This window comes from Centruroides sculpturatus, unplaced genomic scaffold (assembly GCF_000671375.1).
Source record: "Centruroides sculpturatus isolate CEXI.00-Female unplaced genomic scaffold, Cexi_2.0 scaffold204, whole genome shotgun sequence".
Taxonomy (NCBI): Eukaryota; Metazoa; Arthropoda; class Arachnida; order Scorpiones; family Buthidae; genus Centruroides; species Centruroides sculpturatus.
In genome coordinates this window covers 615,899-631,819 of record NW_019384459.1, presented here as the reverse complement: position 1 = coordinate 631,819, position 15,921 = coordinate 615,899, and the positions used below count along the sequence as shown (strand labels likewise).

The 15,921-nt window shown below is 31.3% G+C and overlaps 1 protein-coding gene and 1 long non-coding RNA gene across 4 annotated transcripts; one reads left to right on the top strand and one right to left on the bottom strand.

Annotated features, from left to right (window-relative positions):
- Positions 1-841: 841 nt before the first annotated feature.
- LOC111620751 lies at positions 842-3,084 on the bottom strand. Its single transcript, XR_002755958.1, has 4 exons — positions 2,944-3,084; positions 1,814-2,855; positions 1,343-1,742; positions 842-1,254 (listed from the first exon to the last, which is right to left on the bottom strand). It is a non-coding gene; the product is annotated as an uncharacterized LOC111620751 (long non-coding RNA).
- A 247-nt stretch (positions 3,085-3,331) lies between these two features.
- Positions 3,332-14,424, top strand: LOC111620762 (methionyl-tRNA formyltransferase, mitochondrial-like). Of its 3 annotated transcripts, none has more exons than XM_023362761.1 (10): positions 3,332-3,435; positions 6,081-6,135; positions 6,200-6,348; positions 12,068-12,190; positions 12,304-12,406; positions 12,514-12,589; positions 12,665-12,756; positions 12,825-12,971; positions 13,039-13,142; positions 14,355-14,419. In XM_023362761.1, the coding sequence occupies exons 1-10, from the start codon at positions 3,419-3,421 to the stop codon at positions 14,398-14,400; spliced, it is 912 nt and encodes a 303-aa protein (XP_023218529.1). In that variant the 5' UTR covers positions 3,332-3,418; the 3' UTR covers positions 14,401-14,419. The 3 variants fall into 3 exon arrangements, with proteins under 3 accessions (XP_023218529.1, XP_023218528.1, XP_023218527.1); XM_023362760.1 differs by lacking the exon at positions 3,332-3,435 and adding an exon at positions 4,521-4,809 and having other exon boundaries at positions 12,092-12,190; positions 14,355-14,424; XM_023362759.1 differs by lacking the exon at positions 3,332-3,435 and adding an exon at positions 4,521-4,809 and having other exon boundaries at positions 14,355-14,418.
- The last annotated feature ends 1,497 nt before the right edge of the window (positions 14,425-15,921 follow it).

Below are 15,921 nucleotides of genomic sequence, written 5' to 3'. Positions count from 1 at the left end.
AGAAAATATCAGTTAGTTAGTTTTGACATATGTTATTTGATTTAGTAAATTTATACAGGTTAGAAAAATTGTATGTCATTTACTTATTCAAATCTACAAAAGAAAAGTAAGAATATTTGCCATTCATAATTAGGAATATCGTATTATTGTAATTGTATTATTACAGAGATAAGAACTGGGAAACGATACTTTCTTATAAATGTCCCATGAAATTATAAAAGTCACATGATAAAACTTAATTAAGAAAAACAAAGCTGGCAATAGCTTTTGTATGACTTTTCCAGCACACTAAAAGGCTTTAAGCCTTACTTTTGGTAGGGGTGTTTAAAACTTGTAAAGTCAATAATATTTGTTTTAATTACCTAAAAACTCATATGAGTTCATTTTCAACGTCTCACCACACTCTAGATACGAGCTTCTATTGCCTGTACCTCCCTCTTGACTTGCAATCTTCAGTGTGTAAAAGCACCAATGTCTCATAAATAGAAGTATTCCAGCCAAATTTTAAAATTATAAGTCAAAGGGGTTATGAAATATAACGCAAAATACAGATCAAAACACGAAACACGCACATCATATACAGAATTTTGTTATCTTCTTTTCAATGTCTCTAAAGGTAAAACATCTTCCGAACGTATTGTTGAAAATAGAACTTCACGCATTACTGCTGTAAAAACATGAAAGTCCTAACAGAAGAAATGTATGACTACATGAATAAATTTTCCGACATTAACATCTCAGCAAAAATAAAAAGCCGATAATTAACTACGTGCAAATAGAAAAGATATCAGCAGTTAAACCTCTTCATATAGAAACAAGTGTATGCAGCATTGCTGTATCTACAACCACTTCGTACCAACTTTTGTCAGTCTGCACGTCGTTTTCACCGGCATTTCTGATGTAAATGAGCCTTGCGTTCATTCAAATTTATTGACAAATTTAAATTTGGGAGAATATCGAGACATCAAAATAAAATTGAGACACGTATCATTTTACTGTGAAATATTATATATTACAATTAACAAAAAAAAACTATGATATAATTTTACATTTTAGTTACAACCCTCTGTGGATGTGAATGAAATTATACAGGCAGAACATCTGCACAAGAAAAAGTCTGAAATGAGCGAAACAAATTCGTCGAAAAGTGATTGTTTATCAAAATTTACTTCTGAATCTGTTCTTTTTAACAGTAGTTCCAACAAATGGCATTCCACGTATTCCTTCTCAAACGACAACTCAATTTATTTACAACTAGACGAGAAAAGTGAAAACAAATACATTGATAAATGTAATCTATATACTGTTTAATTAGAAGATGCTGTCAAAATTAGCGAATTACCAGTCAAGTTCCAAAATTTTTATTCTCTTAAATGTAAGTTTTAATGAGATCCACATCAAAATTTCTTAGACATCGCTTTTTATGGAAAAAATTTTGTTTCTTGATCGATGCAAATTGTGATTACCACAGCCCCTTCGGCCGCCAATTTAAAGCTTTTAGTCTTTAAAATTGGCGTTTCCACTTTCCGGGACGAGGACCCAGGGGTTGGATTTGTGGGAAGCGAGTGTTCGGGTTGTTTCATTGTGTCGAATTACAGAGAACCAGGCGCTTGACGTGTAAGTGCGTGAGTGCGAGAATTCGAGTAAAGATTAAACGGTGTATATACCTTCATGTACAATGATGTTATGTCCGTGTGTGTGTGTATATATTTGTGTGATGTCCAAGAACATCTTCGGCATGTCTAGAAACAGAAAAACAGTAAATTACGATACGAGAATAAGATGTGTGAAAAAATTAAACTAGAGTTCTTACTATCGGAAATTTCGGAAAATATTCACTTGTATGATGAATGGCCAAGTCATCCTCTTCGTGGTAAACTTGGGGAGGGAGATTCTCCCTCCCAAATGTTCCTACAAAACACAAAGACAGTGAGAAAGCGAGAAGTTCATTCATTTATTATCTAAGGTCAACATAACTACCTTTATCAGACAATCTTTTTTCCCGAACAGTGTCATGAGAAGAGCAAAGGACTTAACCTAGCCTAACCTAACCTAACCGAAAGCTCAATCCTCATAATGCCTGTTTAGGAAGAAAGGTCGGCCGAATGTCGCGTCCGGTGAAAAAAAACCCGATTGTGTCACGTCTGCGTCGTCACAATCGGGAGTCAAATCCGTCGTCGTCGACCGAGTGTCACGTTCGGCAGACAAGTCCGTGGGGTCGCATCCTGGTAAGAGACGGTCATGTCCGGGAAAAGGTGTCGAGTCCGGGTGAAAAGTGTCGAATCCGGTAAGAATGTCCCATCCGAGTGAAGAAGGACGAATTGGGAAAAATCGAAGAGGATCACCGCTTAGGCCAAAGGAACCGCAGCCACCCTCAGCAACAGAACCGCAGACACCACGGTCCCTCGACTCCGACGGCACTCTCCTCCGATTCCTCCCCGTTCGGACTTCCGGAAAGCGATGGCATCCCCGTCACGGACAAAGAGGCAGAACTCCCGACAAGAGGGAGCGATATCGTACTCCAAGAAGAAGACTCGGACGAGACATCACTCCCTACATCTTCCACAACAAGGCCTGTGGCCGACTGACCCCTGACGACCTTGGCCAAGTGGAATGGACTCAGAACTCTCCCGCCTCCGGGAGAGTGCCACACCACACGCACTCGGGGAAGGTCGTTACCACCCGCTGCCTCTCGCTCGACGGTCTCAAACGACGCCATACTAATCGATTCGGCAGAGACGCAGTCGAGCCCCGGGTCCTCGAACGTCTCGTCAGAGCCGTCCGAGGAACTCCCTTCCTCCGGCGCCACCGCGTTCCTCCGTCGGAATCTCCTCCGGAGCCACTCCATCTCCATTCTGTAAAAAAGAAAATTTGCAATTAGTTGAGTGAAAAGAAAAGCTTACATTTAACCTTATATTCTTCGGAGAAAAGAAAAATTCTCACCGCAGTTCCCTTTTTAATTAAATTTAAAAGATTCTAATCGAAAACGAAAACGGCCGATCATCGAACGATGGGCCGAGATGTCTTCTGGGACCGATTCTCTAAGTAATATTATATAAATTCTTACGTCTAGGGTCAATATGGACTAAGATTTACCTAAAAAATCTTTAATCTTCTTCCGAAAAGTCCGCAAACAGCAAAAAAAAGCACACAATTCACGAGCGAAAGAAAAGCACGTCCAACCGGAACTAGAAACACAATCGAACTGCGAATCGTCATGTGTGACGAATTTCGAACAAACGTTAAAAGACGCGTCAACAATGTTCGAATTACGTAAAAATTAATTAAAAACAATCAATTTTATTTATTTTTTTAATTAAATAATTTTTAATTTTTCTTTTTTAAAATTTTGCTTCAATCATTTTCTTGTGTTCGGAATTCGATAAATAAATTATCTTCTGCGTTTATATGATGCAGAATGTCCACCGTAGAGAGGTAAAAGACGATCTTTAATTCTACGTCTGGAGGCTTTACCATCTCCGAAAATTGCCTGATATTCGTTTGAATAAGTTCATAAATATCTTTTTCGTCCATTTTTGGCCATGGGGTGAAATAAATGAAATTCATAAGATTTCGATTTATTTTTCCCAGTATTATTTCGCTTTTCGGAAAGATTCCTCGGCCGCCGTTGGGATTGCACATTTCGCGCATTAATGCAACATCAAACTGGATAAAGTTTAAAAAATTGAAAAACCTTTATAATATTTATTTAAAAAAGATATTTATCGACTTATTCAAAAGAATTTCGGGCAATTTTCGAAGGATAATTCGTGGGTTGAAGCTTCTCTAATGAAAGTGGAGTTTTTTGCGTTTTCTTCACTTTTGTAATACCTAAATAGATGTCATTTTCCCATAGAAGTCCCTCGGAGGCACTCTCCTCGGTAGATCGCTCACGTGTCGCCGTTGCTATAACCAGATAAAACAACATCTGAGAAACTCCTGGGATATTTTGACTCGTCTGGAATCGTTTCTGAGTCTTCCAGAGCTGTAGACATCATAACCGCTCGACCATCGTACCGTCGTAAAGTTTAATTAATAGTAATAGTAAGTTTAGTCTCAAAAGTCTCAGTTGCTTTGCATTCCTGTTGACTTTGCATCTTTTTACACGGTCTGATGGTCGAACGGTTAAAGTGGCAGCCTTCCACTGTGGGAGACTTCGGGGTCGAAATACTCCAGGAATTTTTCGGGGATGGTCTTTCCCGTGTTTATCGGACCTCGTTCTTTATAAATTGGGCCTAGCCAAACTAATAATACACTTAATAACGATTTCCTAGTGCTTAAAGGGCGGAAAGAATCCATAAAAAGATGCTTTATATAATATTGTTTACTTTTTAATAACATAGTTTAAAATTAATTTAAATTTTGTTAATAAAATTATGGATAAAATATTCGTGTTAAATATAAAACTAAATTATTTTAATTATTTAAAATATTCTTTTAAAGTTTTGGCGAAATTTGGGCGCATTTCTCAAATGTTAAAATTCAAATAACAACTGGTTGATTAACACGTGATTCGCGACATGGAATATAACAAATTTTAAACACGTGTGAAATGGATGATTGACACGTTTTATTAGTTTACTCTTCAGATGAAACTGTCAGTTAAAATAGGATTTATAAAATGTATTGTGTTTTAGTAAATCGAAAGAATGTAATTAGTTGTATCGATAAAATCCCTTTATTTCTCAAGTTTTATAACTTTCACATTAAAATCAGATTTATCCATAAAGCATGTCCACCTTGGAAAGTAGCTTTTTATGGAAGTGACAGTTTCTCGTTGGAAACTTTGAAAGTTCTGAATGGAAACAGGTATTCATTCTCGGTGGCGTACTCAGGATTTATTATTGGGGGAACCGAGTTAAACGTATAAAAAGATTTTTAATGCGAAATTCAATAAAATTCCCACCTCACTTGACTGCTAATTCATAAGTAGTGTGGAAATAGAAGACGACACAATATAAATTCTAAGTTTGTAAGTCTCATTTCTCTTTTTGGAGAGTGTCAGGACCCCTTCTGAGTGTGAAACTGTTCATTCTTAGTTATTTTATAATTTATTCTTTAATATTACATGTTAATTCTTAAATTTTAATCATTTTCTTTTTACACTATTTTTAAAAATTAATGGTGAAAAGCTTTTCTATGCTTCTTTTTTAATTGTCATTAGTCATTATTTCCATTTTAAATGTAATAGGTCAATAAAGATTTAAAATTTTTAAAAATAGAATTTAAAAAAAGGTATTTAAATTGAAATTAAGATCTGTATAAAATTTTAAGAAAGTAGAAAGAAGATTTTAAATTCCAAATTCATACTGCTTTAGTCCAATCATAGGATAAGTATTTTGATAGTTAAGTAAATTAAACTAGGGTGACCAGATGTCCCTGATTTCCATGACCTGTCCCCAGTTTTGTTTGCTTTTAATGAGTGATTTCAGAATCACCTTTGAATACAGCTATTTTATTAACACATCAATATAATACCAGTTTATAGATCAATAAATAAATAAATTTTAAAAAATACCAAAGTTCAATCAGTTTTAAACCCCATTTTCACTGATTCTCAAATGTGTTCCTGGTTGAATTGTAATTGTTATGGTCAGCCTAATTAAACTGTTTTGTAGAGGAAAAATAATAGTTGAATATTTCCACTAAAAGTAACCTAGGTTTGTGTCAATACTAACCTAGGTTACTATAGGTCTGATGGATCATTGAGAAATATAGAAGAATCATTGCTTCTTTTGATATCAAAATTATGCTATTTTAACTTAAATGATTGCACAACATTTAGCATATCGTTATACGTTTTTTTAATCCCTTAATTGTGTCTACTAGTTCTGCATCTAACATTGAACTTTAAAGTTGATTTAATAGAATAATATGATTGTGGCATTTTTTTAAATGTGAATTTTATGATGTGAGATTGAGACTTTTTTACAATGGGAATTGTGGATAGAACACTTACAAATTATAAAATATGAATTCTGTTTATTGATATATTTAATACTCATTTGTAAATGATACTTATTTTGATATTTATTCAATAAATAATCCATTAATTTGAATAATTTTTTTATCTTTGTTAGATTGGGAGCAAACAAACCACATGTTGTAGAAAGTTTAGATGTGATTTGCCCCTTGGTAGGTATTTATCATAATTTTTATTTAATATTTTCTTTTAATAATATTTTGATGTTTAATTTAGGGAAAGAATATTATAAACAAATATGCCACTGAAGCCAAGCTAAATATAAAATATTGGCCTTACGTATTGCCAGAAGGAGTTTATCATGTTGGAGTAGTAGTATCATTTGGACATTTAATTCAGACCAAATCAATTAATGCATGTACTTAGTAAGTAAGCATATATTTGTATAATATTTAATTTTACAAAATTAAATATTTATTTTGAATAATAGTTTTATCATCACTTTTGACAGTGGTGCAGTCAGGGAATACAAGAGTGCAATTGCACCTCTTATTACTAATATTCATTTTTTTTTTCTTAGTAATTGAAATTTGTATGTGTAAGTGTAAAAGTAAACCTAAGCAAGTCACCTTATAAGTATAAATTTAAACCACATAACTTGCAGTTTTTGAATATTTAGTAAGAATAAAATATTTTTTTCCTTTCATGAAACTAATAACTTAAACCTTATACTTTTGTATTACAATTTTATTCAAACAACATTTGTTACTGCTAAATATTTTCAGTGTCAACCCCTTGCTAAAATTTTGGCTGTGCTACTGACATTTGAAGTGATAATTTTATGTTTTGTTATGAATCTATTAGCTAAATCTATAGAATGTCTAAATTAATATTTTCTTAAAGCTTTTGTTTATATCAGAGGTTCTTAACCTTTGTTGTTCAGCCAGGTGGAGGTTATGGATCCCTTCTCAGAATAATATTTTTAAATGCATAAAATAAAATTACAAAAGAAATCAGTCACATAGAAATACATTTATGAAAATAAAAAACATATGACATAGCAATACAAGTGCTTTTTTCTTAACCTAATAATTAACAATTCCATACATTAAAATACAGGAAAGTTAAAGTTGATTTTTTACCCTTTCAAGCCCATGAATCCTTGGTAAACAACCACTGATTTATACAAAAACTTTGAAATATTTAATAGTTCTGTCTATGTTTAAATCTATAATACAATACAATAAAATACAATTAAAACTTCAATAAAGAATTTTAACAATTTCTTTGATATAACAAATTCATATCAATATGTAACCAGTTCAAACACTGTTATTCTCTAGGAATTATCATATCCACAGACTCCAAAAATACTATACTATCAACAACTTTATTTTACCCCATAATATTTAATATGGGTAAAATAAAGTTGTTGATTGGATAGTATTTTTGGAGTCTGTGGATATGATAATTCCTAGAGAATAAGTGTTTGAACTGGTTACATATTGATATTTGAAAAACAGAATAGAAACACAAAGATAAATTATACTAAATTCAAATATGTCTTGTTGAGAATTTTTATACAAAGTTTTATCCTAGTTAAGACATATATTTTATAATTTATTTAAATTAAAATTGACATAAATATAGTATATATTTAAAAACAATTTTGTGATTGCTCTATAAGTTTTTCTGGTATTGATATGTGCATACATTTTAAATAATAAAACTTTTATAGCTTATAATAAATTCTGTGAAGTACATTCAGCACATAGAGCTTATTTTAAATGTGGAACTTCACTGTAGAAAAGATTTTTAATAATGCTTATTTATTATGTGTTTATATCAAATTTCTTTGGATCTCTCTTCAACTGTAGATTAAAATATATATATATTTATTAAATGGCAGAGGTAAGGATGTTCTGGAAGAATCTAGAGGAATTTCAAATGTATATTTCTTAACATTTTGGAGCATTTTATAAAACTTCAAAAAGTCCCATATTTCAGGATAACCTTTACATAAATTTTTTGATTTAATTATTATAAATTTTATTGAGTACATCACATTAGCTACAAGAAACTACTGTAGTTTATGTAATTAAAAAAATTTATATTACTTTATAATACAAGAAAAAGAAGTAATTTGCTTGATATTTTATTTATATTAAAGATAATATTTAAGACTATTTGTATATAATTATTATATTAGAAATAAGAAAATAAGCCATTAGAGTCATAATCTTTATAGGTTATGTTAATGTTTACATAACCTATAAACATTATGACTCTAATGGCTTACCTAAATACATACATATTGTCACACCCATTTCTCAGAAGGTGTGTGACAATATGTATGTATATATATATATAAGCAGACAAGAGTATACTGATCCTAAATGGATGAGTATACTCTTTTATTGTATTGTATTATAGTTTTAAACATAGATAGAACTATTAAATGTTTCAAAGTTTTTGTATAAATCAGTGGTGGTTAACCAATTGCAGGAATCTGATAAATTCAGATTCCTGCAGCACTCTTCCTCTCTGCATATCTCTTTTACTTCTGCCATGCCATCTTTCTTATAATACACTTCCTTTGCATCTTTTATACTCATTATATTTTGTACCTTCAAATAACTCATCCACTTGACCAAGCAGTTTCCTTAGTTGCCTCTTGTTTGCTTCTTTTCACTCTTCAATATGTAACCAGTACTGTTTCCGATATATTCTGTTTAGTAATTTATGTTGATATGTTATTGAGTATAAAATAATACATATAAATCTTAGCTCTGATTGGTCAAACTTAAAACACCTAGAAAGATTGGAAATTTTCAAGGTATCATTTAAAGACATGGCAATTAATTATAGGGAGGCAGAAACATTCTCCTATGCATGATCTTTATTTTATCATCCCATAAACCTAGTTTGATATAATCAGTCACATGTAAGAGAACCAATAATATCATGCTACATTTGGATTTTTTAAACTCCATGCTATATTCAAACATTGTTTCAAACTCTGTTATACCTTCTAAATTACTTTTCAACCTGAAGATGACCACTTAAGTTTGTCAAAAATGTTCATTTTTATTTAATTAATCTTATACTGCTGGATTTTCTGGTTTGGCAAGTGTTTTTAATATTAATATTAAGTCAATTCTCAGTCATTATTACAGGTATACAGTAAGATGAAAATAGTGATTCTTTTCATTATGTTGTTATGCAAAGCTGAATGCTGTTTACATTTCAGAAAATAATTATATATGTTATCATTTCTCTTAATTGTATCGCTTGTAGCCCGTAAGAAATCACACATTTTTAGTAATTAGAAAACATTTTCATTTACAACTACTTTATAAAACTTATAATCAACAGGATTGTAACCAGAAATTTCTGAGTATGGATCACCTGCATATCACCTAGATTGCATAGACTTAGCATCAGTATGTAGGCTACTTTAAAAATGCATTAGCCCACAATTACTTGAAACATATTATTGTGCAATGAGGTGCTATATTGATATGGCAGGTTCTTGCATATGCAAATCAGTGATACATATGACAATGATCAATAAAAAAAAAAGGCAGAATTTTATTCTTGTTTGTTTCATGGCTGTTGGCCTACCCATTCAGCAGATATGTCACCTACTGAACATCGTTATCAAGAACATTTGCAGGATAAGGTCAACTGATCCATCAAGTCCTCCAGTAGTCAGTACCAATGAACTATGGATGTGCTTACAAGCTATCTGACAAGAAATTCTGGGGACACCATTACACCATCAAAAGCCTTTTCATTTTCAATTCATTGCCACAACATGTAGCAGCTCTTATTGTAGCTCATGGAGGCTTTACAAGATACTGATTTTATGAAGTCATAAATGCTGAATTGTTATAAAAATTTAATCACCTATGTGCAGTCATAGTGTGTGACCAAAATTTTATTCTAATTGGATAATTCCTTCAGTGTTGCAATTTTCACAAATGGCATAGATCACTCTAATATGTGAGTAAATCACCAAACGATCGCCTTAATATCAGGCTATAATATGGCTAATTAAATGATTTGTATAAAGTAATTTGACAATAGAGATAGACGTTATGCACCATCTCTTAAGTAAATTAATAATTATAGCCCGATATTCAGGCGATCATTTGGTGATTTATTCTATATTTCTCGGGCTTTGAGTTGTTATTATCTAATATGTGAGTTTGATGTTCTTGTTTTTGTTTCATCCAGTGCTCAACTACTACTAGCATGTTTTTTAATGCTGTTTATTTTTAATTCCAGTGGCGGTAGCATTGGGGGCTGGCTGGCAGAGACAGAGAGTGACTGGGCATTAATTAATGTGGGAAACAGTCCACGCTGCCTTATGTTGCTACATCCATGAATTGAAATACAGTAGAGCGTCATTTATCCGAATCAATTGGGCACTGGGGTGGTTCGGATAACTTATTTTTCAGATAACAAATCATGTACAAAAAAATATATTAATTTATCCCATGTTGAAATTTTCTCCGTTGCGTGTTGCTTTGCGTTGAATTTTCGTCGATGTTAAGCCTAACGAAGACTATTGTATCGTTAAAAATTATTTTTTATTTTGTACAAACAAAATAAATATATTGAAAAATAGAAAAACAATAAAAAATTATACTTCAGATATTAATTTAGTATCAAAAACATAAAATATTTGAGTAGCCCAAGAAATAGCCGAAGATTGCAGCGCCACAGCACTAGCAAAAATTTAAATTTGTCGACTGGAATGCTTTCGGATAACAGACGTTTCGGATAACCAGCTTTCGGATAAACGACGCTCTACTGTATATCTCTAAATGTTGCAATCCATAAAACACTACTTTATTAAAGAACTCAGATAAAACATTACAAAACAACTTTCACTAATAATGTAAGAAAGCTTTCCTTCAGCACTTGCATTGATGGTTTTTATTCTGCTGACAACAGGTGCCATCCTGAATAAAATCCATCATTTCCTACATAGAGAAAAACTGATATTTTCTTTGCAGATTTGACATAAGCTGATACAATCTTTTGTTGATAATATGAACCATCAACTGTAGTCTTCTCCTGGCAATGACTAAATCAGCTAATGCATCCTGCCACCTTAAAGCCAAATTTTAGTTTGCTAAGAGAAGAGATGTCTGAGTCACTCTTGGGTTGTAGGCATACCTACTCCACTTCTTTGTTTTTAGACATCTTGAAACAGTCATATAGCTGACCTTATTTCATGTTGACTATAATAATCAGAAAAATTTGCTTATTTTGTCTACAGATCTGGGTTTTTTTCCCTCTATCAGGCCAATGGTTCTACATGTATAAAATTAAAAGTGCTATTATATACAGGGTGTTTCGAAACTCATGGACAGAAATTTAAGGGATGATAAAAAATATCTAAACAAGCAATTTTCACTATACAATGCATGGGCGGAGAGCAAGCGTTGAACTGCTAGGAGGTATCAGTTACTGTCACATGAAAGAATGAAACACCAAATAGATAGAGGAGGTTCTAAATAATTTTACTAAATCTCTTTACAGAATGTCCTCTACAACTTGTGGCATCTACACACACCTGCCACGCCCTGTATCATGCATGCTGGTGACAAAGGATCCCGTTTCGCGCAGGCAACGATGCAATCATTCACACATTTTTTGACCTGGCACATGTCTTCTCTGGAAACGCTACCTGTACAGTCTTTCAGCTTCCAGAGCATTCCCGTTCACAACACCATACATAAAATGCATGTCCACCTTTTCCTGATTACTGTACGTCGCCATACTTCTGAAATCCACGATAGAAATGACAATATGTAAGAAAACTCATGTTTTAAGCTTCCCATTACATTGCCGTCTAGCGGTTCACCACTTGCTCTCCGCTCATGCATTGTATAGTGAAAATTGCTTGTTTAGATTTTTTTTCTATCACCCCTTAAATTTTTGCCCATGAGTTTCAAAACACCCTGTATATATTTATAAAACATAAGAAATTGATTTCTCTTAGAATATAAAATAAAAGAAATCTTACTGATTGATTTTAGTTAATATGAAGTTATTACAATTCCTTCATTTGGTATTATATTTTTTTGAAATTGTTAACCAAAAAATTAAAATACACATTAATATTTTAAGTGGAATAATAAATGCACACCCTAGTCTGTTGCCAAGATGGAGAGGAGCAGCACCTATAGTCCACACAATTTTGAATGGAGATGAGATGACAGGAATTACCATTTTGCAAGTTTCACCAAATAAGTAAGTTATTTTTATATTTCAAAATAGTCACTTGATATTTAGATGTAGTACAAAACAAATTAATAGTTTTATTTAAACTTTTTTATTAATTGATAATACTTGAATCTTTATAGATTTGATAGAGGGAAGATTTTACTTCAAGAAATATTTCCAGTCGTTCCCAATTCTACTTCAAGTAGTTTACATTCAGAACTCAGCAGGAAAGCTGCAGAAATGGTATTACTTTTAAATGTCATTCATAAACAGAAAGAAAATTACTATTGTACTATTGTTACTATTGTATTTTATTAATAATGTACTATTAATAAAACAATCTCTTGCAGGTGATTCAAGCTCTCTGTGATCTACCAGATTTATTAAGAGATTCAAAACCTCAGCAAGAAAATGGAAACACACATGGTAATTTATAAAGAAAGCTATTAAAATGTTTTATACTTACATTTTATTTGTTGACTTATTTATGAATGTTTTCAGCTTTTAAGATACATGATTCAATGGGTAATTTGAATTGGGACCAAATGACTTGTCAGGATATCAGTAGGCATTATCATGCCCTAAGTGATTTTGTAAGTATATCAGGAAAAATATATATGTTTTTAAATTAAGAATAAAATGATTTGGAATGTAATTTCAGATTGCATTGGTTTCAAAATGGAAAGGTAATACCATAAAATTTAAAGAATTTGTTGATGTAAATCTGGAGCAGTCCATTCATCAAAATGTCTCTCCTGGATTTTGTTATTTTGATAAAAATTTGAAAGTTCTTGCCATCAAATGCAAGGTAAAATATTATATTTTACATGCTCATATCTATAATTTCTATACTTTCATGTATATGATGTTTCTAGGATGGTTGGGTAGGATTTAAATCCATTCAACTGTTTGGAAAAAAAACAATGAGTGCTTCAGACTTTCATAATGGATTTCTATCAAAAATAGAAGAAAAATACTGGTATTTAGGATGATGTTATACTTATTTTCATTAGATATTGTACATATTTCTTCTTCATGTATATAAAAAGTTATTTACTTACAATTTGGTGATTTTGTTTCTTTACATTAATAATTACAGTTAAAAAGTCTTTTATCAGTTTTGCATGAAACATTTTTAGGTATGACAGAAACAAATTATTAATTTGTTAATTAATCATTTAATTCTAATAATACTCGTAATAGCAAGTATGTAAGGTTAGCTATATTATTTAAGTAGATACTTAAATTTTTTTATATGCATCATCATAAAATTATATAAAAATTGGCCAAACCTTTCACAATAGGAGCCATAAACTGCCTATCTGAAATGCATGATAACCGCATTCTCTATTGGAATGTCTATTGAGAGTTGCATTATCTATTTTTAGTATTTTAAGCATATATATAATATAGTTATCACTGTTCTATAGTAAATATCACTACTTTAATTTACTATTACTTTATGACTGACTAGGTAAACAATCATTTAATTCCTTAGATTTTATAAATGTACCCTAAGCTTTTGGTTGCCTGTTTGAGGTTAAGTTGCAAGTTACACTTACATCTCTGTATTTCTGCAAAATAGCAGGAAACTTACAAAACTATTGATATATGCATAAATAGTATGTACCAAGTTTATAAAAAGAAATTGAATATGTTTGCAAGCTCACAAACCATAGTTTGGTCACTATAATTATATAGAATCAAATTATCATCATTATAACCATAATGCCTATTGTAACATATCTTCAGAATAGCTATGTTAGGCTTCTGTCATTTCTTTATTTGGTGAAGAATAACAAAAATATTATCTTTTAAGGACTTCTAATCAGACAGATTAGAATAGCCTATATACTGCATTTAAAGTATTTTAAGAGTTTTACCAAAAAAATTATATAATAGCTCTTTTACTTTTTCTATTATAATGTACTAATTTTGTAATATGAAATAATCTAAAATATATTTAATTTCAAATATTTAGCATTTTCTCTTTACTAATAAAAGTGAAATGACAGATGTGTCAGTCATCATCTAGTAAGATGCTAGTCTTATTGTTAGATGATATACCCACAATCTACAATTCATAATAAAAAATATAATGTTTTTCAACCAAAATAATTGCACCATACTTTAAGTTTTTAATTTCCTTTAAAAATGTTACTAATGCCATTTCTTAATTAACCATTAACAGCAAACTGGTGATATCCATTTACTATGTCATTAATTTGAGCTTATAACCACGCATTGAGCATGACATCTATGATGTTTCAAATACTGTTTTCCAGGTAAAAACTATTAGTTATTACTTTGCCTTCTTGTGCTACTATTTCATTTTATTGATCTGTGCAGGCTAATAAACAGTCCATCCATTTTCAATTGATATAGAAAAAAAAATGGATTACTGAATTGGAAAATCTTATTTGTAACTGATATGGAAATGTAAGAGTTTGCTCTTCCATTATATTAAATTTAGATTGCTAAACTTTTATGCGGTTGTAGCTTTAACTTAAAAGAAAATATGCCAAGAATTTTGAGTACTGAGAGTTGTAGAGTATCATAGGACGCAGTAACAAATTAATTTCTTTACAGTACAGTTCAAATGTTATCAGTGATATCTTTCTTTATGGGAACACTACATTGTTAATATTAGAAAAATTGCATCTGGCAGTTTTCTTTAATAATGGGTTTGAGTATGATTAGTTGTATTATTGAAAGACACAGGAATGGTAAATTGGTTGAATGGGATCAAATTGGCAAAAGTTAGTACAAATTTCATTTCTTAATGTTTGCAATACATTTCATACAATACTGTATATGAACGGATTCTATTGATATTTTGTTAGATATATAATAGCTATTCAAATGTACAATATTCTTCCATAAACAGTAAATAATAGACATACTTTTCAGAACTGAAATTTTCTCTGTGGTAATGAATTATGCTTTTCTATTTCCCCATAACTTTGTGATAACTTTGTGAAATAATATTTTAGAAATGTCTACTTACAGAACTGGAATTTAATGAATTGTTGAAAAGTTTTGTAACTCTTTGTTGGATTTTTTAAAATTAATTATCTTATATTAGTGTTATCTATATATATAAAAATGAATGTGTGTGTGTGTGTCTGCCCTTCATGCATTACCACACCGTTTATCCGATTGCCATGAAACTTTGGGAAGTTGTTTAATATACTTTCGCGAAGGTTTCTGGCATAGTACGATTGCCATTAAGCTTCGGGAAGTTTTTTAACGCAAAGGTTTCTGGCATAGTACATTTATCCTACAATAGATGGCGCGCGTTTATACTGTGTGTTCGATCGATTTCAAATTGTGAAGACCATTTCCCCCCTTCAAAAAATATCTGTATATATGCATTTGTGAACTGTTATTTACAATATTTGTAATAATTTTTGTTCAATCACTTTATTTCAACNTATGTCCACCCTGAGGTTCCATTCTAAATATTGGTGAAAGAATTTTTGAAATCGGATGAGTAGTTTTGGAGATTACCTGCTGCATACAAACTAACATACAAACATTACCTCTTTATTATATTAGTATAGATATACATCAAATTATCCAAAATTTGATTACGATTACGAATTTAATGTAAGCGAAACAGCTTTCTTGCCGATTTCCTCGCCTTTCTTGCCAACTATCTTGTTTCTCCATTTTGTTGTTGAACATTATTACATCATTTTCAGTCTACAATTGACGTTAAAATGTGCAATTTTTTCTGTTATGGCAACTCTGTGCCT